Below are 26,918 nucleotides of genomic sequence, written 5' to 3'. Positions count from 1 at the left end.
TTCAAGAATTGGAACTAATACAGAGCATGTGAAAAATCACAGTTCTTATCAGAGTTAAGTGAGCAATGTTTACTCCCATCTGCATTGATAAGATTTGCTTCTGAAAACAGTTTTCTCTAGATCATAAAACCTTAGCAAATACGAAGGTTGAATAAAATATGGTTCTCAGTTCTCTTTGCATATTACAGACATCCATAATCCATGCATATATGTTCCAGAGCTTGGAGATTTCTCCCTTCAGTATGATCTTTATTTTCTTTATTTTGGGTGTCTGATATGAAGTCTTTTTAAAACATGTATTCACACACAAATATGACTAGATCAGTGGGCTCTAACTGCACACACACACACACACACACACACACACACACACACACCCCTCTTATTGAGTGTGAAGCCAAAACTTCAGCTGCCACTGGTTCTAACATGAATGTAAGGTAATACTGGCCAAAGCTCTTGGCTCAGGACACGTCCATGTGAGGCCAGGACCCAGCAGACCAGTGACTCTTATTTTTGGCTACATGTTAACATTATGGAAGAACTTTTAAAAATTAACAATGTTCCTGTCCCACACCAGAAATTCTGATTTTTTTTGGGGGGGTGGTTTGGTCTTGAATAAGAACCTTGTACATTAGTGTTTTAAAAAATGCTTATTAGGTGATTCTAATGTTATCTTCGGTTAGAATACACTGTACTAATTGGCCTTGAATTATAGAGTCAATTTTAAGGCATACTGGCTTTTTTATTCTTCCATTTTAATGGATAGAACAACAAAAGAACGGGAGAGAGAATGAGTGTATATTCCGTGTAGTAATGAGGTGTACTATTCCAAGAAAAAAAACAAACTTTTCTTTCAATTAACTTATATTAAGGTGGCTATTTTACAACTACTTAAAAATAATGTCTTGCTGTGGGTTGTAGTCAAAGGTTGAAAAACACTATCTTAAAACACCATTTTAGATTATCCTTAGCAGGGAAGGTGTGCAGATAACTGCCTAAGGAAAATCAGAAAGTCTCCATCTGTCCTTACAGCGAAGTCCAACGGTCCTATTTTTAAATGCTTGTAGGGCAAGCAGAAGTTTTGCCAGATGATCTCTGCACTATCAAATGTCTCTCATCTATTTATGGAAACAGTTACCCATTCTCTATGAAACTAGGTCCAACTTTCCTCTCTCCTGTAGGCAGTGCCGTGGTACAAAATTATTAAGTTTCATTTCTTAAAAATTATTAAGTTTCATTTCTTAAAAAATTTCTTTAAAAATTATAGGAGATAGCAAAGTGACTCAATCCTCTAAGATCTTAGCAGTTCATATGTTGATAAGCCATAAACCCTACTTTAAATGGCACAAATTTCCCAAGCCTTCCTTGCCCCACTCTGGGATTCTCTCTCTCTCTCTCTCTCTCTCTCTCTCTCTCTCTCTCTCTCTCTCTCTCTCTCTCTCTCCCCATACCTCTCCCTTTCTTTCTTTGTTTTTCCTTTGCTTTCATGTCTTAGGTATACTCATGTATGCCCTGAAGAGCTGTTTCCTCTGGCCTTTGTGCTTCAGGGTACAGGGAAACAAGTATATCAGTGATTTTGTTGTCATGAGTAATTTTGATGACTAGTTCTCATTCCTACCATTGAACTTGTACTATATCTGTTTGGTTCTGTGTATTTGAATACCAGGAAGAGAAAACATTTGTGATGCTGAAGGAAAGAAGGAAGACAATGTTAGTGGGTACAAGTGCATGTGGAGAAGTGGAGGTAGAAGGCTATAATCACACTTTCCTACTTCATTCATCAATGCATATATATATATATATATATATATATATATATATCAGATTTCTAAAGGTGGTCTGCTGGTGTAAGATCTCAGAGTACTGGATCAACATCACCAAGTTGTTTGCTCATGTTTCATAGGCTGCAAACACACCTGGGTATATAGATGCCTTAGATTGACCTATACTTTAGTATTTGAAATATCACCTTGGAATAATAGCCTGTTATTGTCCATTCATTCTTGGTTTTTTAATTTATCCTCCTTTCCTCCCATCCTACTTTCATTCGCTGGCTCACCATTATTTCACCCAAGACTTCAGTGTCTAATCAGGCCTAGGCATGTAAAAAGGCAGAGTATTTAATGACAGTATCAAGAATGGGAGCTTAAGTAAGATCAGGCTTAGCTCCATTTGGAGGGTGAAGACCAGGGACACCTCCTATTGCTCTAAAATTTCTTGTAGCACTCTTAATGTAATCTGCCAATTTGGCTCACTTTTACCTCTCAGGCAAATACATGACGTTAGAAAGGGGCGGTGAGTGAGGGTTGTCATGGTTATTCGTTAAACAATAAAGAAGTTTAGAGGTGCTAGCCCTCTCTGCAGCTTGCTTGGGGATGAGTAAAGCAGAGGAAGAAAGGGTGCTAACATCTGGGAGGGGTCTGGACTCACAGGAGTAGGAGAGCAATGGTGGTAGGATTTGGGCCAAACATTGAAACGTGTAATTAACGTGAGATCATTAGATTTTCATAAGATTTGGATGGCATGTAGAACAAGCATCAACATTTGCATTAGGTCAATGAGAAAAATGAAACCCAGGATGTTAAGTGACTTTCTTTGAGCTCTGACACCAAGTGATTAAATCAAATGCAGGCTCCACATCTGCTGATTGTCACTTTATTCTGCCAGATCAGTAAGAAGGGTAAGTTGTAATATCCATATGTGCCTATGAAAATTTCATAACAAATCATTCCTCTCCTGGCATTTAAGAGTCCTAGTGACTTGGCTACCTTTTACCTTTCAAGTCCTGCTCTCGCTAACTGCACGCTGCCTCATTAATTAGTTCCAGTCGGAATAAATTCTGTTCTCTCTTCTCTCATCCAGCTGCCCCTCATCTTTCAGCTCTCAGCTGACGTTTTTTTTCTGAAAAGTCCTATGTGACACGTAAAAAGGGAAAGGCGACCTCCTTTGTGTTCTGAAGCACCTCGCTCCTTTCCTGTCCTAGCTCTAGACTCTAATTGTCTTGGTTTTCTATCCCTGTTCCCATCTGAAACTTCATAGGAAGAGTGACTTTCTTATATGCCACATGACCCCGGGGCCTTGTGTAGATTTTGGCATGTACTAAATCACTCAAACACTTGCCCCTTAAATAACTAACTAATATCAGGGCACAAACATTTTCAGCATTCACTTTTATATTCTAGATTACAGCTAAACCTTTCCTCTATCGTAGCCTAAATGTGATTTTGTGCACTCATTCAGTGACTGTCAGCACTGAGAACTACATCAAGACTCTATGACCAGGCTTCTGACATCATTGTGTTTATTATAAAATAGAACCTCATACATGCTTTTTAATGAAGTCATTACTGCAAAGATGTGTCCATTTCCTGTGTCATTTAGAAAAGTTTATTGTGTGTAATTAATGTTGACATGGGACAGAATGTGGGAAAATACAAGTGGGAAGGGTTGTTTGCAGCATTTGTTTGCAAACAAGGTGTCAGACCAGAACCTTTGTGGCATAAGGAATGTTGCCCTAGAGTGACCCATGTGGTTAGTCACCAACTCCTGAGAAAGAGATTATTGAAGCTGGTATAGCCTAGTGCTTAGCTCGTCTTGAGAAGGGTACTATAGTCTACCGATTCAGTTATGTGTTCTATGTTTTTATTGAGATCTTCAAATGCCACCATAGTCACACAAGTATTCTCATCATGTATTTGCACATCCGTTGCCGACGCAGCTGAGTATAATAGATGAAGAGTTCCAGTGCTGAACCTAAGCGGCCTTGGTTGGAAGTCAAGCCCTACCACCTGGTAGCTGTGTGGCCTTAGACAATTAACTGAACCTTATGTTGCAAAGCATGTACAATAGGATTGACAAAAATAACAGCACTTACCTCATTGGATTATGGTAAGAGCTAAATAAATCCATGCAAAACAGTTCTTGACAAAAGTATGAGCCAAATAAACGGTAGTTCTTGTGACTGGTATTATTTCTAGGTTAGATGTTGTGAACATACAGTAAAAACTGTAGCTGTGGTTTCTGCATTCTTGTAGAAAGCTCATCATTTGCCTGTTTTCTGTGAGTATAATTAATTCTTTCCCTCCTTCTTTGCCTGCCTTCTGCAGGCTACGATTCCTGCACTTCCTTGCCAGTTACTGTGGTCAGCAGAAGAAGGTTCAGGTGAGAGATGGGGTTTGGGGAGGCCAAGAATCTCTTTCTTTCCTGGTAATGTTAAAGAAAACCAGAGCTGAACACTGAAGTAGTAAGAACAGAATGTAGTCAGGAATTTTGCAATGGGGGAAGGAGACTTGAGCTTGGAATTTGGCAGGATTCTAAGCACAGTGTGGAGCTTTCTAAAGAAAAGCAGGGTGGAGGTCAGTGGATGGAAACATACTAAGAGAACACTAGTAATAAAAGCAAGAAATAGGTTAAATAGACTTACCAGAATTTTTGCTGAGGGCAGGCTAGGGTAATCAGATATCAAGGAGTAAGGGTGAATATTTGGTCACTACCAGAAATGATCCAGTGTCCAGCTGGGGGCTTCATTCTAAACTGACTCTGGAAGACTCTGGGTACACATGGGCCCTACAACCTTGACTAAGATGCAGGCCAGAACAGAGGCATAGAGGGCTTGGAGGAGCTTGGCCAGAGATTAGTTGAGGAGAAGATTTCTGGCAGTGCCTTCACTAGCAGAAGCTGTGTGGTCCCCACTTTATATCTGCCATGAGTCTTTCTCCACTTTCCCTGATCTCCCTTTGAAGCCCCATTTCTGGCTTAGGGAGTGAGGCCAATACCAAAGACATTAGAACAAGAGGAAATGACAGATTTCTGATGACGAATATCATTTAATCCTTATCCAGCTGTGCCTGAAGATTATCGATGACTAGAGTTTTAAATGTGTAAGTGAGATCTATGAAAATCTCCGATTTGCTTAAGCTTCTTTCACTTGCCACTGGGCAAGGCCTAATATGCTGTCTGCTAATCCTTGAAAACAGTCTGAATTAATATTACCATATAAAGCAATTGGCACCCTCACTGGGTATTTATTGTTAGAATTCGTATAACTGCTACTTATTGTCTTTCCAGGATTAAGGGTATGAAGTTGAGCAAGTTAAACATAATCTTTCTTTTTGCTAGCACAATAATAAGTAATTAATTTTTTTCAAAAATAGTAACTTCCACTATACTTATCCTCAAATCTAGTTTTCTCTGGAGATCTGAGCCTCTTTTCTCAGTTGATATGTACCCTAGAAGTAAAGGATATCTCATCCATTTTAATATGAGGATATAAACTAAAATGCAAAGCAGGAACTTTGGGGGGGAAAGTTTTCATTTATTTTTGATAAAGTAAATCCCAAGCCTCCAGTTATTCTTTATGAAACTTTTCCAATGCAGAAGGATTTTTCAGTGTGATGAAATTAACTGTGTCATTACTGCAGGACAATCAGTCATTCTGTTGTGTGCTTTCTTGGCTCTCTTCCGTTTTCCTCTGATTGTGCAATTTGTCTTCAATAATGTATGTGTCCCCCTTCCATCTCAATCGCTAATGCAAGGCCCTGAAGCTTGCTTGAGCCATGTCCAAAGTTCATTTACTTTGAGGATTTAATAAAATTATATCTTTCATGGTTGATGTAAGTGCATTTATAATCATGATACAAGTACATATGTTTGTGTACCTGTGTTGTGAATGTGTATTTTCCTTAAAATATATGCAGTGGCCTTTTGTTAGTGTTGTAATGTATGTGTAGGATGTAGTTGCCATGGAAATAATAACAAAATTTTCTGACCTATGAAAGGTAGAGAGATGGAGTGCTGGTGGTAGCCATGAACAGCTGGAAGGCTGCTGGTAAAATAAAGAGAAGCTTGAAAAATAAGGGTCCTTTTCTATCTTAATGTTCAGATCAGAGCAATCTGTTTTTCCCTTGTGTCTACAAGAATATGCACCATAGGCAAGCTGTAGGCTTGCTAGTATTCTTTTTATTATTATTGTATATTAAAATTGTTGTGAATCCTAAGTGAGTATAATTTTGGACTTTCTCATTGAATTGAGTATATGATGTTTAACATTATATAAAATCATGGGTTTTATTTTTTTATGAGCAGAATATATTTGTTGAGAGAAAGAAAGCTCCTGTCCAAGAGAGGGACAGGAGGGGTGCCCGAGCGGGTAAAATTCCCCAAAGTCATGGGTTTTAGTGATCAAATATATTTAGATCAAGATTAATATCCACAAAAGACAATGCTGTTGTTAAAATGAGAAAGTTGTCTATCATTATGAGTGGAATACCCTGAGAATTTTTTTACTCTTTAAGTGCAAGAAAATTAGTCAAATTGACCATATTTGATATTTTCTCTTATTAGAAGGAAATATTCTCTAGGATTCCTACAGCTATTGGTGCAAAACTTCTTATGTGGTTCTGGGAGTTTTGCATTGCTTAAAGTTTTGAAGATGCTCTAAACAAGAACCTGGTATATCTTACTTTGCTATTCATACCACCAGTAAGTGGAATGGGAGTGAAATACAACTCTGCGGACCCGGTGTCACTGTCCTGATAACTTGGTGGAGTCACTCTGTGCCATAACAGTGCTAAAAGAGACCAACATCAAAGAACTAATGTTAGCAATGATATAAATGGGACAGGATCTAGGCGTTAAGAAACATTAACTGATGGGCCAGGGAGATGGCTCAGTGGAATAAGCGTTTCCCTGGCAAGCGCAAGGGCCTGAGTTCAATCGCCGTTTCCGCAAAAAAAAAAAAAAAAAAAAGAAACATTAGGTCAGGAACACTGGGATGGAAGAAGTTTCTAATCAATATTTTATAGGAGATGAGGTGATCAGGAGGTTGCAGGGCTGCAAATGATCAGTTAGGATCTCGGACTTAGGCAGACACTTGATGCTACTGAAAGCAACATGACTTAACACAGTAGTTTGGGATCAAGGTGAACATCATGAATTGGTGATTTAACAAGTTGTCACTGACTTCTTCATGAGAAATAACTTACGTAAATGTGAATTGAATTTGGTTGCAAATAAAGCCAATGTGAAAAAAGCGGTAAGACCTGTAGGATGTGGGCATGTTTTGTGTCTAGGAGCTCTTGTCAGCTCCTGTTTACTCGTCTGCTCCTCTTTCCTCCGCTATCTAATTGCTAAGATACCATCACATCCAGCCTTTCATTGTGGATATGAATTGAAAAAGCCTAGTTTTATGTCTATGAAATTCTATAAAATATGTTCAACACGTTGAGTTTTCCCTAATGTGTAGCTTTCAGTGAGTTCATTCCTCTGCAGAAACTGGCTCACTTCGATGCCACAGAAATGAGATTGTGGTCTTCTCCACTCTCCACAAGCATCAGTGAAGTGTAAAGATGGGCTGAGGCATTACCCCCTCAAGGTTTTTAAAATTTTATTCTTTGAAGCACAATGTGTGATCTGTGCCTAAAATTAAAAGATGCCAGTTGCGTCCAGCATGGCTGTGCCATGCAGTGGGGCATACTCTCTGTTTTGTTTTGTTTTTGTGGTACTGGGGGTCAAACTTGGGACCTTGCACTTGCAAGGCAGGTGCTTATGCCACTGAGCTACCTCCCCAGCCCTGGGGCAAACTTTTTGCACAGGTAGTACAGTACCATTCAGATTTTATTTCTGAATGGTGTTTTCAAATTTGAATGCATTGTGAAAAAATAAGCAGTGTTATCATAGTTATGGTTTTTTTTTTTCTTTTCCCAAAGGATCTTCTTAAGAAATGCTACTCAGCTAAGGCATCGTACCTCTTCCAACAGGATAAATTCTATGATGTCAGCTATGATACAGGAGACAAATCTATACAATGCAGCAGAAGACCAGATGCATTCAAATTCTGGATGACCTGGAAGGCCCTGGGGACATTAGGCCTTGAAGAAAGAGTTAATCGTGCTCTTGCTTTATCTAGGTAATGTGTGTGCATGTGTGTGTGTGTTTGTGTGCGTGTGCGTGTGTGTGTGTGTGTGTGCGCACACACATATGTTCTATAATAGAAAAACTGCATGCAATTAACCTTGGTAAAGCCACACAGAACTTTTGCTTGTGAGTTCCTTCCTTCATGCAGCAAACATTTTCTTCATAGCACCAATATGTTAGGAACTGTGAGCAGAGCAGTACTCCTTATGCCTCTGAGATCCAAGCCTTCTGACAGATGCGTTCAGATGAGAAAGCAGGTGAAGTCTCCTGTTTGGTAAGAGAAGTAGATGGTGCTCCAAGAGCCCTTGGTGGGCTCCTTGGCTTGAAATCCTGGCAGAGTCTTCTTGAAGCAAGATCCCCAACTGAGATCTACTGAAGAGGAGGGAGGAGAGAGAGAATGGTCCAGATAGAGGGAGGCCTAGTCCCAAGCCTCTGTATCTGAGAAAATTCAGAAGCCAGCTTGACTTTAAAGACTCACAAAGCAGATCTTTGAGAATGTGGGGACAGTGGAAAGGGATTAAGGAAAGTGTAATGCAGAAGCATTGTGTTTTCTTATGGCAAAGCTTTGGCCATTTATTGCAGCACTGAGGTATAGGAAAACTGAATTCACAACCTAGTTTTATCACTAATGAGCTATGGAACATAGGCAAGTTTCTTTACTTTTCTGTATCTCATTTTTACCCAGTGAGATAATAAAAATAATAGATCAGTCATTTCAAGTAGTTACTGTGGTAGCTACTTTTTAAAAACTTTATGAACGTTATTTAAGTTTATAAATAAGTGAAGATAACTGATATATGTAAAACAATACCTGGCTGTGCTATGTAGTATGTGATTTTTGTTTTCTTACCTGTTTGGCCAATGTGTCATCAGAGTTTGTGATCTCTGGTGGGGATTGTCTTTCCTTCTTCACTTTCTGTTCATGCATCCCTCACAAAAACCCTAAGTATCTTCTCAAATATTGACAATAATGTCTTCTTACTCAAGAAATGGAAGGAATAGTCTCTTGAATAGAATGGCTGACACTCTGTGACTTAAAACAACAATTATTTATTCTCAGAGGTCTGCAACTTGGGCAGTATGCTCTTTCCTCATACTTTGGAGGCAGGCATATTGGGGTTTACTCTCCACATTTTTAAATCTTTCTTTAATGAGTAGGGTAGCTAGGCATACTTTTGTTTATTTATTTTAATTTTTTGTGTGTGTGTGTGTGGAACCAAGGATTGAACCCAGGTCTTTGCATTTACCAGGCCAGCACTTATTCTACTGATCTATCTCCCCAGCCCTGGGCATACTTTTGTGATGGCTATGGCCAAAGCCCAAGAAGGCAAGCCCACTTTAACTCCAGATTAGATTATATCTACTGACATTCCTTTAGTTGAAACAAATGTGTCCAGGCTGAGTATACACAGTTAAAGATATAGATTTGGTACTTTCAGAAATCAATAATTCTGGTAATCATAGTATAAGATGTAGTTTAAATATCTGTAAACATTATGTCAGGATTCTTGGGTGGTAAGCAACAGGAACCTTAATCATGCTATTATAATAAAAGAAAATCAATTTTTTACTTCATGTTACTTGTAAGAATAGTGTGTGAATGACTCCTGGAGTAGCTTAAGAAGCTTAAAGAATGTCATCAGGCTTTAACTTTTCTGTGTCTTTCAGCCATGCTTTTCTTCATGGTAGATTTATTCCCATGTAGGAAGATGGGTGTCAGAGGTCAGATTTTTATTCATCCAGTTTCAAGGTCAAAATTAAAAGGAGAGGGTGGCCTTCTTATAGAAATTCCCAAGGAAAGGTTAATTATGAATGAGTGAGGGAAATGTCCTTCCCAGAGCTAGTCCTGGTTTGCTAGGCCAATGGGACACATGTGTTGGTTATGCTGAGTCACGCGTCCTTGTACGGCACTGGGAAACTGTCAACTCTTTCTAGAGAGGACACTCAGAAACCAGGTACAGATGTGGCTTTACTGAAAGTAGGGTTACAGTGACTCTGTTAGAAGGAGACATTATCAAGTAATGAAAAAGTGAAACTGTGTTCCACAAATATTCATAGTTGCCCATTAAGTTGAAATAAGTTTCTTACTTTTTATTTTCTTGTGCTATTTAAATGTGGTTGAGTCTCTGCATTACTTTGTCTATGTTGCTAAGTAATTCAATGAAAGGTGTCTTGAAATAAGACAAGATATAAATATTTGCTGATCATATTTATTATGAAGTTAACATTCATCTCAGGATTGAATTTAGTTTATAGTCTAAGGATATTTTCTAATTTTTGCAGAGAAATATCACAGGGGATAAATGTTAGCATTTCAATTCAACAAACATTTATTGTTTGTAAATGTTTGTCAAGTGGAATTGAATTAACATTTCAGTGTGCATGACTGCAGACTCTTGTGACCTATATTTCAATATTTGAAAAAGATTCCTTTCTCTTTCACATCCTTATTTGCAATAGTTCTCTTGACTTCCCTTTCCACACTATTGATATCCAGTAGTTTTTTTAATTCATGTACTTGGCAAAATTCCTCCTCTTCTCTCACTTTCAATGACAAAAAAATGGAGAATCTTTTCATTATATTACTTGGAAAGACTATGAAGTTATTACTTGGAGAGAATTTCTTGAGGATGAAGAATCATAGTAAATAAAAACAGGACTTAATTTTCATGAATTTATTATTATTATTATTTTTTTTGTTATTTTCAGTCCTGCTACTTTAGGAAAGAAAAAAATATACTATCTCAATTTTGTTATCTGTTCTGTGTGCTTCAACCTATGGACAGTGATGCAATGGTTCACTGGCTCTCAAAATGAAAGCAAGAAGCCACTATTTGTAGTCTTTGCCAATTTCAATGGTGTAAATAGTCCCAGTAAGGCAAACTGAAAGTGACTAACAGTGGTGATGTGTAAAATCCTGAAATATTTGGCAATGGGCTCTCATTAGCCAGTAGAAACTAGCTCTCAGAACACCATTCATTATGGAAACCTGCATAATTATTTCAAACACTGAAGGATTTGAATTAAAATAGTTTTTCCCCCAAGCCAACTGACCCATGGGAATTTATTTCAGAGTTGAGGAAAGATATTTTCAACCATAATCAAAATGTTCCATCAGGCATAATTTCTATATCAGAATTGCTTTCTTTTATTTCCAAGAAGTATACATTCCTTCTGTAGGTAGCAAGATAGGAAACTCACACGTGGTCATGGTGTAATTGTTTTGTGTTCATCTGTTATTGGCACCATGCTATAGCTATAATACCCATTGGTCTAGGACCTAGGTCAGATCTCTTAAATATGGGAAAGGCAATGCAACTCTTTCCCACCTGTTCTATTAGGCAAAAATTGCACTAATTCTACAGAAACAAATTTTTATGTTCCTGAATATACATGGAGTTTAGTTTTAAAATTTGCATATTGGCCTTAAAATGTAAAGACCAGATTTTTATGGATAACAGTCACTCTCCAGATCACATGGCTCTTTCCATCTTCCCTGAGAAAGTAAGAATATATATATATATATATATGCTTCCCATCATTGCTTATAGACCAGGAGTCGGAAACTTAGTTATCTTTCCCATCTTGCAAGATGACAGGTGAGAAAACTGAGAAGCCAGACCCTTTGTAAGAGAAGAAACCCAAAGTCAAGAAGGCTTCTGCCAGCGGTAATGATAAAAAAGGGTAAGGTGAAGGCAAAAAAGTCCAAGAAGGGGCAGGCCCACTGCAACCAAAATCCTGTCCTGGTAAGAGGAATTGGTCAATACTTCTGATCTGCTATGTATTCCAGAAAGGCTTTTTACAAGAGAAAGTACACAGCTGCTAAAACAAATGTTGAGAAGAAAAAGGAGACAGTTCTTGCTATGATCAAAGAATCAGTCAGTGGGGACAAGAATGGAGGTACCCAGGTGGTTAAGTTTTGAAAAATGCTAGATACTACCCTCCTGAATATGTGACCCTAAAGCTTTTGAGCCACGGCACGAAACCCTTCAGTCAGCATGTGAGGAAACTTCGAGCTAGCATCACTCCTGGCACATCTCAGTCATCCTCACCAGGCATCATAGAGGCAAGAGAGTGAAGCAGTTGGCCAGTGGCTTGCTACTTGTGACTGGGCCTCTTAGCCTTAATTGTGTTCCTCACTGAAGAATAGGGGGGTTGGCAGGTTAGCTCAGTTGTGTAAAGTGCCTCGTTGGGCAAATTCAGTCAAGAGTAGGGGACCACAGTTTGATTCCCAGCTCCACGTGCCATACCAGACTTGTACTTAAGGCAGCCTGAGCCAGAAAAAAAAAATCCCTCTACAAAGAACACACCAGAAATTTGTCATTGCCACCTCTACAAAAATTAATATCAGCAAAGTGAAACTCCCCAAACACCTCACTGATGCTTACTTCAAGAAGAAACTGCTGAAACCTAGACACCAGGGAGATCTTTGACACTGAGAAAGAGAGATACCAGATTTCAGAGCAGCACTTGGTGGATCAGAAAGTAGTGGACTCACAGATTTTAGCAAAAATCAAAGCTGTTCCTCAGTTCCGAGGCTACCTGTAATCTGTTTTTGTTCTGACAAATGGAATTTATCCTCATAAATTAGTGTTCTAAATTTCTTACTAAGAACCTAATTAAATAATTGATACTTTTTAAAAAAGAATATATATATATATATATATATATATATTTGGAAGAAATATACACCTAGATATATAGGAAACGATATATATATATTAGGAAGACAATGCTTCTGATTTTATGTGTTGCCAAAAATCTATCAATAAGGGAAAAAATAGTTCATAGAAAACCTCTAAGCATTTCATGAATTTCCATTTGACCCTGTCCTTCCAATTGAGAATGCATTTCTCACAAAAACACATTATAACTAAATTGCTTTTCCCTTTGGTTATTGGAAAATCAGTGACACTGGGAGCCTAAAGCAACATGTGATTATTAAGTTTAATTGAAATCTAGTGGGCTCAAGTTTAAGCTACTTCTTCGTCGCAGAACAGGAGAATGTGCATCTGTAATATCTGCCTAGCAATGGCTGGCTGTGCTCTCCAATCTGCAGCACTACCTGCTGCACAGGGCACCTGAGAAGCCTTCGCTGTGGGGCTCAAGCTAAACCAATAGTCACCAAGTAGTCCTTTTTAAGCGGGTCTCAAGGAGCCACATGTGTGAGTGTGTGAGGCATTTCACCAACAGCAAACAGCTGAGGAACTCCCACTCTGCTCCTTTGTTCAGTCTCCAGTGTATCGTTTATCTGTTCCCTTGACACACAATCTCTGTGATCTCTGAGGTGGAGTTTATTTCATAGAGTTGCATGCATTCTGAGGGATTTATCGCTATCAGTGTAGCACAGGTGAGCAGTTCCACAATGGTGTTTTTGTGCTAGTCTATTTTTCTAGGCAGGGGGAAGGACAGAGTCTAGAAAAGCCAATGTGTTCAACTTTTTTCTTTAAATTGGTAATCTTTTACAAATCACAATTGCAGAAGAATAGAATATGTAGGGGTCTGAGATGACTCACACCACCTGTGAGCTGCATTCTGATACATGCAGAGCATAGAGGAAGCAGATAGAAAAAAGTCTGAGGAGTTCTGGGAGGCTCTGCCTCCATCAGAATAAATTTCAATGGGGAAGATGAGACCAGTAGGGAAACACAGTCCACAGTGGATCGACAGGGTGCTTCAGTGCAGGTGGGTGGAGAAAGGGTCGGGAGCAGCTATTTCCACCAGTAAAATATATATAACTTGTAATACAGACAAATGGGATTTAAAACTTTAATAGACTCAGGTAACAACTTGATGAGTTTAGAGTCTGAGGCATTGTGTGGAAAGGAAGAATTAGTATAAAGCAAGATTATTTTTGGTACTTCAGAACCCACTCAGAACATTATACAAACTTTCATCGTTAATATAATTGGTGAAAACTGTTGCTAATATGTATTTTTTTCTTTTCTCCTTTTTTGTGCCAAGCTCAGTGGACAGGACAAAGACAATGATGAGTTTAGTGACATTACTGCTGCTTTCACGCCTACGTACTCACTTGTTTTTGATGGTAGCCTGTGATTTTTGTATGATGCCCCAAGACTGAATATACTTTTTTTCTGGCTTCTGTAAGAATAGTTTTTTAAAAATATATTTTAATTTTAGATTATTTTCATATAGACTTAAAAATGATGAAGAATAAGTCATCCCTATGGATGTAGACAACGATGACCTCAAATTTCTTTGGATTCTCCCCCACCCCCCAAACTCATTTCATTTGAACATTAGAGAATAGAGTTCCTTATAGGAGCATTTCTAGACTGGCATTTCTGAACTGTGCTCAGAAAATCTCAGTGAATGGTCTTTTTAAAAGTGTTTCCATGGTCAAATCTAATCAAGTAATGTTAACTACTCTATTATTCTTCTCTTGGAAATTCAGAGTACTCATCAGGACATGAAAGACTCTGAGAGGCCCTGAGAAATAGAAATATTTTTCACTGTGCTTTCAGCAGTAAGTGGATCCTGTTGATGCTCCACAGCAGTCACTTTCTTTTTTCCTTGCCAATAATATCTTGGTTTTATTTAGGTAGCAATGATCTAATTAGGAGCTTTGGGGAAAGCAATCTCCTTTTGCCAACAGTTAGTTTAACGCTTGGTGTATGACCTGATCAATAAGAGATAAAAGAATTGTGCGAAGACTTCTGGAGAAGTCATGCTTAACTAAACAAAGAGAGGTGTGTGATAAAGAGAAAGTGCTTTTGCCCTTGTCCCTTCTATTCCTTTTGGGGACACTATTTAGGTAAGGATGTGACACATGCGGTTGTAGTTATTCCTATGAACCCAGGAGGGGACCGCATTAATCTTTGGATGGCCGCTTGAAATGACAGAAAATGCTTGGTTCCTGGTGATATTTTTGGGCCATCCAATCAGTTCCGTAAATGACCTTGTGAATTAAATCAAGTATACTTGAAAGTGTAGACAAAAACAGTCAAATTGGTATGCCCAGCCATGCTCAAAACTTATTTGCTAGTGGAACCTTTTTATGTGTAAAACTTATTAGTATGGTGTACCATGAATCACAATTTGGAAATTCGGGTGTTAGCCTTCGTGATCACTGTAAGGGCAGCAATTCCTCTTTCCCAAAATCATAGCACGACTGCGGTGTGGCACTGGGCTCCACAGGCTGTGACAGGGATTGCTGGGAGAACACTGATTTTAACACAGACCCATATCTACCCGGAGAGCAAAAGCCAATTTTAATTGAAGTAATCCAGATTCATTTAGGGATGTCTTTACTCCAAGAGCAGCGTCAGCTAGTTTGACAGAGTATCTTAAACACACCAGAAACAGTGTATGTGAATTTCCCAGGGTCACAGCCTGTTGGGAGGATTTTACCGATTTGGATTCTTGTCTCCGTTACAAGCGGAAGAAACTGAGGCAGGCTTGGGAGACTGCGTCTGTCACAGTGATGAGGTTGCAGGCACGACTTGCATCTCACAACCGCGACTCTTTCCCAAGGTTTTAGAGGCCCAGCATGCATACAGTTAGGCCCCACCTCCTCGGGATCAAGGGTCTATGTCACTTTTGATTGCCGGCACCTTAGTACCCAAGGAGACGAGAGAAAGGATAGTGCAGAGCACTTTTCTTGTGTAGGTAGAGATTGGGTAGATCTCTTTTGTTTTGTGCTTTATATTCTTCAAGTTCCTTTTAAAAAATTACACTAGTAACTATGGCTATAAGAATTCTCAAAGATTCATAAAAAGAGAGTTGATAATCCCTAATCCCCAATGCACCTTCTTCCTTTCTCCTTCTGGTAAACAAACCTTAACTATTTATAATGTGGCCTTTCTCACTTTTCCCTGTACTCATGTCTGCACACAAATAGAGATCACTTTTTCTTTCTTTTTAACACTTTCTCAAGTTATCCACATGTGTCAGTCTCTCTATTTTATCTCTAATACCCGATAATCATCCCCATGGTTTAACTGAAGTAGAAACAACCTACTCACTTTAATATCTGTACCATATTATATTGAATTACTATAGAACATTTGGATTACTGTCCTCCAATTTTTGGATATTAACCTTATTTCTGGTTATTTTGTGTAGAAAACACACATATATACACAGAACTTTCGCTACAACATATATGCACGTGCATTTTTGTACTTTGGTACGTAATATATACCTTTTTTGTTTATCTTTGGTATTGTGTCTTACTTATTAGACCAGCACAAAAATGGTTTGCTTGATAAAAATATATGAGTACTGTATTATGATGTTAAAAAGACTTCTCACTAATCCTGGATACTAAAACAATGTAAAATTTGTTTCCAGTATCATATAGAGAGCATGGTTTAATATTACTGTTTTCATTTGCACCTCTTGACCACCAGTGCTCTCAAGCATTTTTTTCTGATGCTTATTAACTATAGGAACTACTTTTTTTTTTTATATAAGTGAGTGTGCTAAGGTTAGAAAAACCTCCTAGATACATTACTCCTGAAGGAAATATCCAGAGAAAGGCATACATGTGTGTGTGTGTGTGTGTGTGTGTGTGTGTGTGTGTGTGTGTATGTGTGTAACATCGAACGCATGTGAGAGTGTGTGTATCTGTGTATGTTGGTGGAGGTCACAATATTATTGCTCAAAATGAATAGTCCATATTAGTAGGGAAGTGGTGACAAGATTATGAGTTGGTATATTTCAAACATGATACCTATACGCAAACATCAAAATGTAACCATATGTGAAGAATTATATAAACACATTTAGGAAAAAAATAACGGTATCTTAAACAGTGGTGTAGTCCATATCCACATTTGTAGGGTGGCCTTCAACAAACAATGTAGTGACAGTAACCTCCTGTTTTCATCATTTTTAGAGGTTACAATATTTTTGTGTATGAGTTTGTTCAATTTTATACAAAATCTTTTAGACAAGGAAAGGAGATTGTATTAGCTCAGGCTTACTGGTAAGGGGACAGAGGCCCATGAGGAGGACGGATACCAGTTGAATAGATATATACGTTAGCAAGACAGTCATGTTGCCTCAATCCATGGCAACTCCACAGTTTTTTAAAGCAGGCCTTACTGTTGGCTGTGATATTCCCTTCTTTCTTTGCTTCTGTTTTGGCCATGACACATAAGATCACAGCAGATCTCTGGCAAACACACTTCTCTCAGCACTTTTGAACATTTCCTTACATTTGACACAGAATTTGAAATACTGGGTCTAGTGTTCTGAATATTTTTATGGTCATGATCAGATGACTAATTTTCAATGTCAACTATTTTAGGCTTTGCTTTTACATAAAAAAAGAAACAGACCTACAGAAGAAGAGCTGATGCTATTCTTTGTTCTCAATGTTATTGCAGTTTTTCCTAATCATGTCCCTTATGTCCCATACCCGCATCTGTTGCTGATGGTGTGACAATTGTCTTTATATTCATGACACCGTAGCTGTCCTGTCAATGGCTGTAGCCCACTTTGAATGTAATAATGATTATTTGGGAGAATATGATGTTGATGCTAACTTCTAAGCAAAGATTATGCACAAAGAAACTCTTACCTCCTAACCAGCAGGGAAATCCAAGGATCTGTACCATATCCTCATCCAGAATATGGATTTGAAGCCCATATTTCAGAGGTGCACATCCAATCAACTTTACCTGGTAGACATATGAGATAGGTATCATGCCAGTAAAAAGATATATTTAGTCTTTTTGAGGTCTAAAGAGTTGTAGTAGGCTTAGGAGTATCTGTTTAAATCGTTAACTCTGTCCTTACTTGTATCCTCTTATGGCTAAGCCTTGTCTTGCATTAGAAGTAACAATTTTATTATTTTTCCTGTGAGCTCCCTTATTTGTAGATTATAAATATAATTGTGACTTTTAATTGTAGGTACCTAGTAGAAGAGATCAAGAAAAGAGAAGGATTCAAGTTACTAATGGAAGTAAGTGATTGTGGAATTGTGCTCCTGATTTTATCAGTCAACAGTGGTGAAGTTGATAATTTTCTAATCTGTTATATGTCATTGGTTTTTCGGTTGCAGATGATGAATTAAGCTAAGTTATTAATAACTTAGCTTAATTCATACAGTCCATTATGGTAATTTGCTCTATTAGCAAGAATTTTTCTCTGTTGGGTTCATGGGGAATTCACTTGCCTTTATGTATTGAAAATTAAAATGCTCAATAATAATTACGAGGGATAATACTGAATAAATTATGACCTCTATCTTGTTATATAAATTGCATAATGATTGTACTACAAAAATTCAACTGTGCTACAGTGATGCCTGCATATGAAAAATCAATTAAGGATATGAACAATAAAGCATACACTTTTCTCTTGTTAGAAAATAATAAAGGCATATTAGCTTTGAAGCAACGGGAAAATAAACCATCTTGTTGTTGATCTTGTTACATTATTTTCCATATATAGGAAGCAAGATGGTTATAAAGATTTTTTTTCTAAAATATATATTAGGAACTATTGGATATTACTTATATCTAATTTTTAAGAAATAGAAAGTATGAGGCTATCTTAGATCTTATTATAGCATATAATTTACAGCAGTTTTTAAACAAATACACAATCACCTAAAGATAGAAATTTAGGAACCTTGCTATATATAAGAAATCCATGTATTTATTAAAATAACCCACTACTATTATGGACCACTGGACTATGTTGAATTATTTTTCTGAATTCATGCACCTACATGGACCACTGGACTATGTTGAATTATTTTTCTGAATTCATGCACCTACAATATTTGAATAGCAATGGAATACCTGTCTCTGACAAAACTAAGCAAAAAAGGGGGATATAAATGAAGGACCATTTTGTAGTGAAAAAAAATATATATATATATTTGTATATACAAAATAGTTAAGATAGATATACAGCGACTTTCTCTTAGTTCAATGAGAAGAAAGATTTGCACTAATAGTGTTTAGACAAGATAGCATGTCTGCATCTTGTACTCTGAATAACTACTATGAAGACAGAAATATGAAATGTATTAATCATTGTAACTGTTCTACTAACCTGTTTTCAAACTGTCTCATTGGTATTTTTCTCAATAAAATTAATTAAAAAATAAAAGAAATCCAGCTAATTTTAGTCACATTTTATTTGGCAAGATATGCTTAACAATTACTCTGTGAGCAAGACAGCAAAGACCCTTCTCTCAGGTGCTTACCCAGGAAAGTGAAAGAAAGTAGTAGACAATGAAGTGCACAAAGAAAGTGGGTAGGCAGATGTCTTAAGAAAACAAATAGGCTCAGGAGAGCTAATGTCCTATGCAGCAAAATGTTTATGAACATGGCAAGTTCTATGATAGAATTAAATAGAATAAGATTCTGAAATGTACAGCAGGCAGAATGGTGCATCCATCCAATTTGGACAGTTAGCACAGAGGTTTTAAGGTTAGATTTGATCTGAGACTTGAAAGATGATTACCATCAAGCCTTTCAGATGTTTGAAGGAAAGCCATCCTAGACTGAATCAGTAAACAATCACAAAGGCTTAAGGTTGAAAATATTTCCCTGTTCTTGAAGGGTGAAGTAGATGACAGGGCTGGAGAGGTGGGAAGAGACCTGATGAGACACGTCAAGGAGCTCAGCCTAAGAGTTTGGGGTGTTCCTCTAAGCGCAGTCATCACAGATGGTTTAAGAGAATGGACTTTGATTCTGATTTCAGAAGATCATGTTGGATGTCATGAGAAGCAAGAAATGTGGAGGGGTGGTAGTAAAGGGCAGACAAGCAAAGCATAGATGAGATGGGCTGGTAGACCGCTGCAGTAGCCTGGGTGGGGCATAGAGACAGTCCTCAGCCAGCCTGAGAAACAAGGCCCCTGAAGCCAGAGCACAGCTTGCACTACTGTGGAAGAGGCACTGGGTGAGAAGGCCCTCCAGTTCCAAAGTTCCCAAAAGAGATAAAGGAACTCACAGAGCTGATATTTAAATGACTTTTAGTAACACTGCAAAGAAGCAAAAAGACAAATTTAGAGTGTGGAACATTCTACTAGATGGTGACCTAATTTCTTGAATAGGTCAGGTACATGAATAAAAAGGCCAGAGTGGTGATAAAGGCTTAAGTTCAAAGAGGCTAAAGATTCCTCACAAGCAGACCCACATTTAGACTGTTGGGATCATACTCTTCTAAATTAGCTATAAATGTAGTTTTGGGGAACAGTTGGAGAATTTTGAATATGGAATGGATATTAGAACCCAGCAAAAGTTATTGGTGATTTCAGTAGCCATGACATGGCATTGGCAATTTCATTAGCCATGGGATTATAACTGCAGGGACATATCTGCAGTTTTTAGATGTGTGTATCAAAGCCTGGACCAAGAAACAAGTGATATGACTTGCTTAAATTGAGTTTGACTCACTTTTGAAGTTTTTGAGTTGGAGATACCTGTTTATACGCTCAAATTTGAGTTACTCCATTTTCTCTGGGAATGAGACCAGTTGTTCTTATGGATAGTACTGTATATCTTGGAAATATATGGTCTTTTGACAGCAAAACTGAAAAATAAGGTATATGATTAAAATCGCTGTTATAGAAAGCCTTAGAAAAATGAGGAAGGAGCCCTTCCAGTCATGTTTAGGAAATTACGTTCGTTATCCTTATGATGGAGTTGAAGGAGAATTTTAATCCTTAGGCAGCCTTGTTGCCCTGGACACATTTTTCGTGCAAGCCAGCAGGTCCTAGGGTAATAAAAGTAGCTTCTTAAATTACCTTTTAAAACTTCTGCTGAAGGGATTTTCTCAAATGTTGTTATTTTTCTTCATGTTTTTGGTGCTAAGAATCAACTCCAAGGCTTTGTATAATCTAACACTGAGCTACACCCTGAGCCTTTGCTATGAGAATTTTTGTATGTGATCCATTTTCTTTTCTCTTTATTTTGTTTTTTTTTAAAGTAGAATTAGTTCTTAAATTTCACATGGAAGTGATGAGGTAATGAAGAGGGGAGGAGAAGTGCACAGAATGAGGGTTTGTTAAGCAGCCAGTAGTGAGAAGAGTAAGGGGAGCTTTGAAAACAGTAGATGAGCATAACAAACAGTACCCGAGCTGGAGTGTCTTTTCCTCAAAACAGTGACAAGAATGCATATCTTGTTGAATATGATTGAAAGTTATCATTTCAAATAAATTCTGCATTATTCATAGTCTTCTGAAAGTCATAACTGTTTTTCTCCTTGTTGGATCTCAGATTGAATAGATATTTTCCTAAAAGAATACTCATTGCTATACTATCACTCACATATTTCATTTTGATGTCCCGGAAAGGTCCTAATTATTCAACTTTCTTTTTTGCTCCTCCTGGGCTCTAAATTAGAAAGAGTTGTTTAGGTCTCATAGATTTCAGGGACATCTGGTTGACCAACTGTCCATTGCAGGAAACCGCTCTTGACAGCACCTGTAACAGGTGTCAGCCTGCACTTAAACATTTCATGTTGCACAGAGGTCACTAGTTCATTCCTCTTCCATGTAGCTTTAATTAGTCATATTCTAGTAGTTATCCAGGCTTGCTAATGTGTGGTTAGGTGATGTGATTTATCTTCCAGAGCAACACACAGTGTTTAATCTTTTTCTTGTTATTTTGTATCATTTTTCCTAGTTATTCACTCTACCTTTCAAATTCTTTCCTACTGTGGTTTCTTTGCAAAGGAATAGATACACATGTGGGAGCCAGTGTATTCAATGGTGTGGCAAAGAACTAGAGGGCAGGCGTTCACAAAGAGAGGTAGAGCAGGACATGGTGGCGTCACTCAGTGGAAGGTTTCTTCGCATGTCTTGACTTCTTTGACCTCCTCTCCCATTTTATCTCCTTTTTATTTCACTTTTTTTCAGTCTAAATATGAATTCTCTTTACTGGATACACATTTAAATATTCACCTCCCCTCTTGTGTTTGTCCTTTATTCTGCCTACCAAGTCTCCCTGAAATGTTTTATCCACATCTTGAGCTTTGCTATGCATAGCTACGGTATCTGTCTCCATACCTGATTTTCTGTCTATATTCTCTTTCCTCATGTAAGGTTACATGTTGAAATTTTCACCTAACCTCCAAAGGCACCTCAACTCTAGCATTCCTAAACATGAAGTGCAGCCATTCTTCTTGACTAAATGCTACATTTTTCCTTTGGCTACTAGAACTATGATCCCTCCAAGCAAAACTCTTGACATCATTTTTCCCTATCTCCCTTTTCTTTCCCCTGTACATCTTGGGTACTTAATCTTCTCCATTTCCCAAACTGCTGTCTTGGTTTAGGAAGCCATCTTTGCCCAGGGTGACACCGTCTCAAACCTGCCTTCTCACTTGCAATCTTAGTTTCTCCAGGCCATCTTCCATGCTGCACTTTGAGTGGATTTTCCAAAATGAAGCCTGTCTTCTAGGGTAAGCTGTAGTGATGCACAGTGCCTCTTAGTCAAGACCAAACTCCCAGATACAACATACGAGCAAGCCCGCCTGAAATGACTCCACCTCCACTTCCATGTTCAGCTCTTGTCCCTCACCTCTGTTCTCTACTCATTCCAGCTACTTGCCACCCCTTGAATTCACTGGCTTCCTCATTTGCACTGTTCCTTTGCGAAAAAGTGTTACTTTGATTATGAGAAATTTCTCCTTTTGTAATGTCTACTCCAGTGCAGCTTAACTGCATTACCTAGCTCCCTTCCTAGTGTCTGAAGGTAAATATACAGTGTAAGTCATTCGCTTTTCCAAATACTTGGTCCAATATCTATATCAGATTGAACAGCTTGATTGGTCTCTGTGAATATGCTACAAGTGTTATTGTTCCCCTTCAAATATGATATAAATAAATTAAGATAGTGGCATATCTCAGCTTGTATAGATTTGAATGAAATTATTCATCCACTTGAAAAGACCTCTGTTTTAACTAGTAACAGCACCAAGTAATAAACACTAAAAAACCAGAGTGCCTTCTATATGCCATATATGGTGCTGTATAGTAGAATAAATTATATTTTATTCATCTAACCACCCTATGAGGAAGACTGTCTTATTCCACCTCCATATTATAGTCTAAGAAACTGAAACCTAGAAAATTTCGCACTCTTCCAGGTAAAGCCGTGGCAAATTTGGAATTCAAACTCATATCCTTTTGATGCTAAACTCTGGGCTTTTTATGCTACCTGTTATTTCCTTTGGAATGTTCCAATAGTCCAATCTTATACTAATAACTAGAGGCTCAAAACTGATTAAAATCTGCCATGCCAGCTGTTTCTTCACTCAATATTTGCATAATTGATTATTTGAAACTATATGCTAGAGTCTGCATTTATACTTATTAAAATGCATGGTGCTAACGTTGATTTTTATTACTATTATTCTGATCTAGTAACATCACAAGCAAAAGAAATGATTTTTTGAAATATGACCCAGTTTTATAGAATTGAACTTTTATCTTTGTGACCACCAAATTATTTCCCAAGTGATCTCATATCATTTATTTAATAATTCTTCCTGGAATTGATGTCTAACCACCTTGAAATAAATTTTGTTTCTATTCTAAGATCGAGATAAAATGCATCCACCTTTTCTTTACAGATAAAATAAGATATGACAAAGTACTTTTTGCTACACATATTTTGTATCCTTCACTCTACACTTGTATTCCTTTTGGTACCTTCTCAGTTTTACAATCTTCAAGAACACACATTCAGCACGTTCCTAAGACACTTGAGAGGTCCCATTTTCACATATGAAGGGAATTAAAGGTAGATATCTTGCAGATTGTTCTTTTCTGAAAATATGCATCAGGGCTCTGAAGTCTCTTGAAGCAAGTCACTATATAAAGTACAAGCTAAGGGGGGAAAACAGGAAAAACTCAACTATGATCTTTGTGAACATTCAAAAACAGTTTTTCAGCCCCTAACAATTTTGGAAATAACTAAAATGAAGATATTCTGCCAATTGGAGCCTCAAACTCCTTCTAATGAAATAACAGGTCAGAGAAGCTTTACACAATTTCAGAAGTCATAAGTACAAAAGCCATGGCTTTCTAAAGAACATGTTTGGGCAAAAGGAATCACAGATATGTCACTACCAAAAATATCTAAACAAACACATTGAAGGAAATTAAAAGTCTAGGTCCTAACTTGTGAAACACAGTCTATTACAGCAGATATAGCTGTTGTGAGTTTTGTAATATTCTCATGTAAATGAAAATGCATATAAAATTTGATGTATTAATTAGGGTGCATTCAGAAGGAAAACAAGCTGCCAGTAATTTGAAGTGAGAGATATGAGGTATGATCAAAAGCTATAGTGAATGCTTAATATAATTCGATCCCTGAGGGTTACTGGGGATTGAATTCAGGACCTTGCGCTTGCCAAGCAGGTGTTGTATCACTGAGCAATCTCCCCGCCCCTGAATGCCTAAATTAAAAAAAAAAAAAAAATATATATATATATATAATCTTATTATCAATGTGTAGATAGATAATTAGAGTCCTGAAGCAATGCCATACAGGGAAGAAAGAGAACCCTGAACACACATTGTACAGGAATACCTAGTAAACAGAGCAGCAGGACTCCAATGGAGATAGTGACCCCAACAAAGAGGGGTTTGCAAAGATACAAACCTCTCTGAAGAGAGGGTGATATGGCTCCCAGCTTGGCAGAAAAGTTCACTGAGTGGCCACATTGCTAAGATGTCCTAAAACCCACCCTTTTGAGTGCTGAGTAAGGCTATCCACGGGAAGGGGCCACAGCTTGGCATTCACTGCAGGCTGCCCACAGAGACTCCAGGGGATTCCTGTGAGACAAGCTGCCGACTGGTGTTACTCCCTGTGGAACCATTTGGGGCTTCTGTACATGTCAGGTGTACCTGATAATAGAGGCCAAGTTTGGCTTCCTAAACCAAATAATTATTAGAAGAACTAACCTCAGGGTCAGGCTTGAAGAGGGAGGAACCAAGGTATCACTGAGGTGTGTATAGCTGGCCTTAAGTGGTGGTCAGCACTGGCTTCAGTCAGCCTCCGCCTTCTGCTGTCTCCTGCTCTAGGCTCCTCCTGTATGTAGAGGGAAGAGAATCTTCTAGGTGTAAATAATGAAGAAAAAAGATTCCTGAAGGCTGTGTTCAGCAGTTAGGCAGAACGGATATCTAATCTATACAAGCTTGATTTGTTACCACATTTGAAAGACTAGTTAAGAGTATAGGAAGTATTTGTTTAATAGCATTCAAAGATAAATCTTAGGATAACCAAACAACTTTCACACTCTCTTAATTTATAGCCAGAATATGCCAATATTTGCTTTTGGTACATTCCTCCAAGCCTCAGAGAGATGGAAGAGGGACCAGAGTTCTGGAAAAAACTTAATGTGGTAAGTAATGAGTAAATTATTTATTTATTTGTGTGTGTGTGTGTGTGTGTGTGTGTGTGTGTGTGTGTGTGTTTTCTTTTTGAGACAGGGTCTTCCTGCACAGTTGAGGCTGGCCTTGAGCTCACTCTGTAGCCTAGGCTGGTCTTGAGCTTGCAGTGATCCCCCTGCCTCAGCCTCCTGAAAGCTGGGATTATGGGCATGCACAACCATGTCCCACTTGTATTTTTATTTTTGATGGATAAACTCAATACCCCTTTGTCTGTTGATACTAAAAATCATTCTGTACTTCAGTGCCTCCTGAAATTCTAGAGAGGTGGCTACTTCCATTTTGGAAGATAATATACCAAATATTATAAACATTGTTTACATCTAACAGAATGACAGACTTCATACATATACACAAATCCAAAGCAATTGTCCTGCTTGCAAGATAATTATAGAATTTGTATGAAGTTCTGATTCCCAGTGAACTGCCGACCGTGTGACCTTGCAGCAGGACACAGATTTAATGTGTGTGATACAGAGTGACTGCTTTCAGGCATGCTAGAACATCTCTCTGAACTCTCTTGGAAATAATGTTAAAGATTTACACCTGATATCCTTTCTAAGTTTGCAGCGTTCTGTCCACTTTACCAGCAGAGGCCTGCATCTTACACTAAGAGGAAAAAAAAAAAAAAGATGCCAGGAATGGGTTTCCACTGGTCACTGAATAAAATATGGTAACCAAAGCTGCCTTTCCTGCTGTATGTACATGCGTATTGAAAGTAATTTAGGACATCCCCATGGGGATTATGTACCCATAACCTGTCGCCTGAATGTTCAGGATGGGTTGCAGCCATTAAATTTAAGCAATTCCTTAGTACTCCTTAATAAGCATGGTGGACTTCATGCCCCTGCCTTTGGAAAAAAAAAGTGAGGCTTGCAACAAGCATTTACTGAGTGTGAGTTGCATCATGCCCTGGAGAGACAAACGGCGAAGAAGACCTCTGTCCCTGCCCTTCCGAAGCTTATATTTAGGGAGACAATGAGTAAAGACATTATCACCAGGTAAGTGGAGATAAATCCTGTTTTCAGTGAAAGTGGAGAGTAAGAACATCTACCTTGGCGTGTGACACCAGACCCTGAGTCTTCGATAATAAATACGGGTCAGAGAGGAAATAGTTGTGAGGACAGAGATTCCAGGAGAAATCGCGGCAGGATGACCGGAGGCTCGAGAGGGAGAGACGGCCAGGAAAGACCACAGGAGTGGGAAGAAGCAGCGAGGAGAGGAGAGAGTGGGAGCGAGGCTGGAGAGACTCGGCTTCCTCGGCCAAGAGCTTGAGATTTTGGCCATAATCTGATCAGGAGGAAGCAAGCATTGTGTTGCCCTCAGCTGGGGCTCCGTGCAGCTTCACCTGGCAGCAAGTGTTTAGCTTCAGGTGATTTTCTGTATTTTAAATGACCAATATGCAAATATTGGGCGTCTCTTCAAACCTGAAATGATGTAGAAAAGAGAGGGGTGGTGTTATCTGTTCCTGGCCTGGAACAGCCCTTCCTTACCCATTTCAGGCAGTTAACATAATCCTCGGGATTCCGCTTGCATTTCTTTCTCGCAGTGCAAATAGGAAAATGCTTAGGAATGCATTTCACACCTGTAAGCAGGTGCAGGGGCCGGGGCTTTCATC

The 26,918-nt window shown here is 38.3% G+C and overlaps 1 protein-coding gene across 3 annotated transcripts in view; it reads left to right on the top strand.

Annotated features, from left to right (window-relative positions):
- The window catches only part of Gadl1 (glutamate decarboxylase like 1), a 150,302-nt gene that overhangs the window by 61,841 nt on the left and 61,543 nt on the right, over positions 1-26,918 (top strand). For 2 of the 3 annotated variants that reach the window (XM_023718537.1, XM_012515347.2), the window contains 3 exons: positions 7,707-7,906; positions 17,794-17,845; positions 25,165-25,254. In XM_023718537.1, the coding sequence (XP_023574305.1) occupies positions 7,707-7,906; positions 17,794-17,845; positions 25,165-25,254 (342 nt within the window). The remainder of the gene's footprint in view (positions 1-7,706; positions 7,907-17,793; positions 17,846-25,164; positions 25,255-26,918) is intronic. The other variant, XM_023718538.1, reaches the window with a different exon arrangement.

Source organism: Octodon degus, unplaced genomic scaffold, assembly GCF_000260255.1.
Source record: "Octodon degus isolate 3935 unplaced genomic scaffold, OctDeg1.0 scaffold00059, whole genome shotgun sequence".
Lineage (NCBI taxonomy): Eukaryota > Metazoa > Chordata > Mammalia > Rodentia > Octodontidae > Octodon > Octodon degus.
The sequence above is the reverse complement of the archived record's forward strand: the minus strand, read 5'-3'. Positions and strand labels throughout refer to the sequence as shown.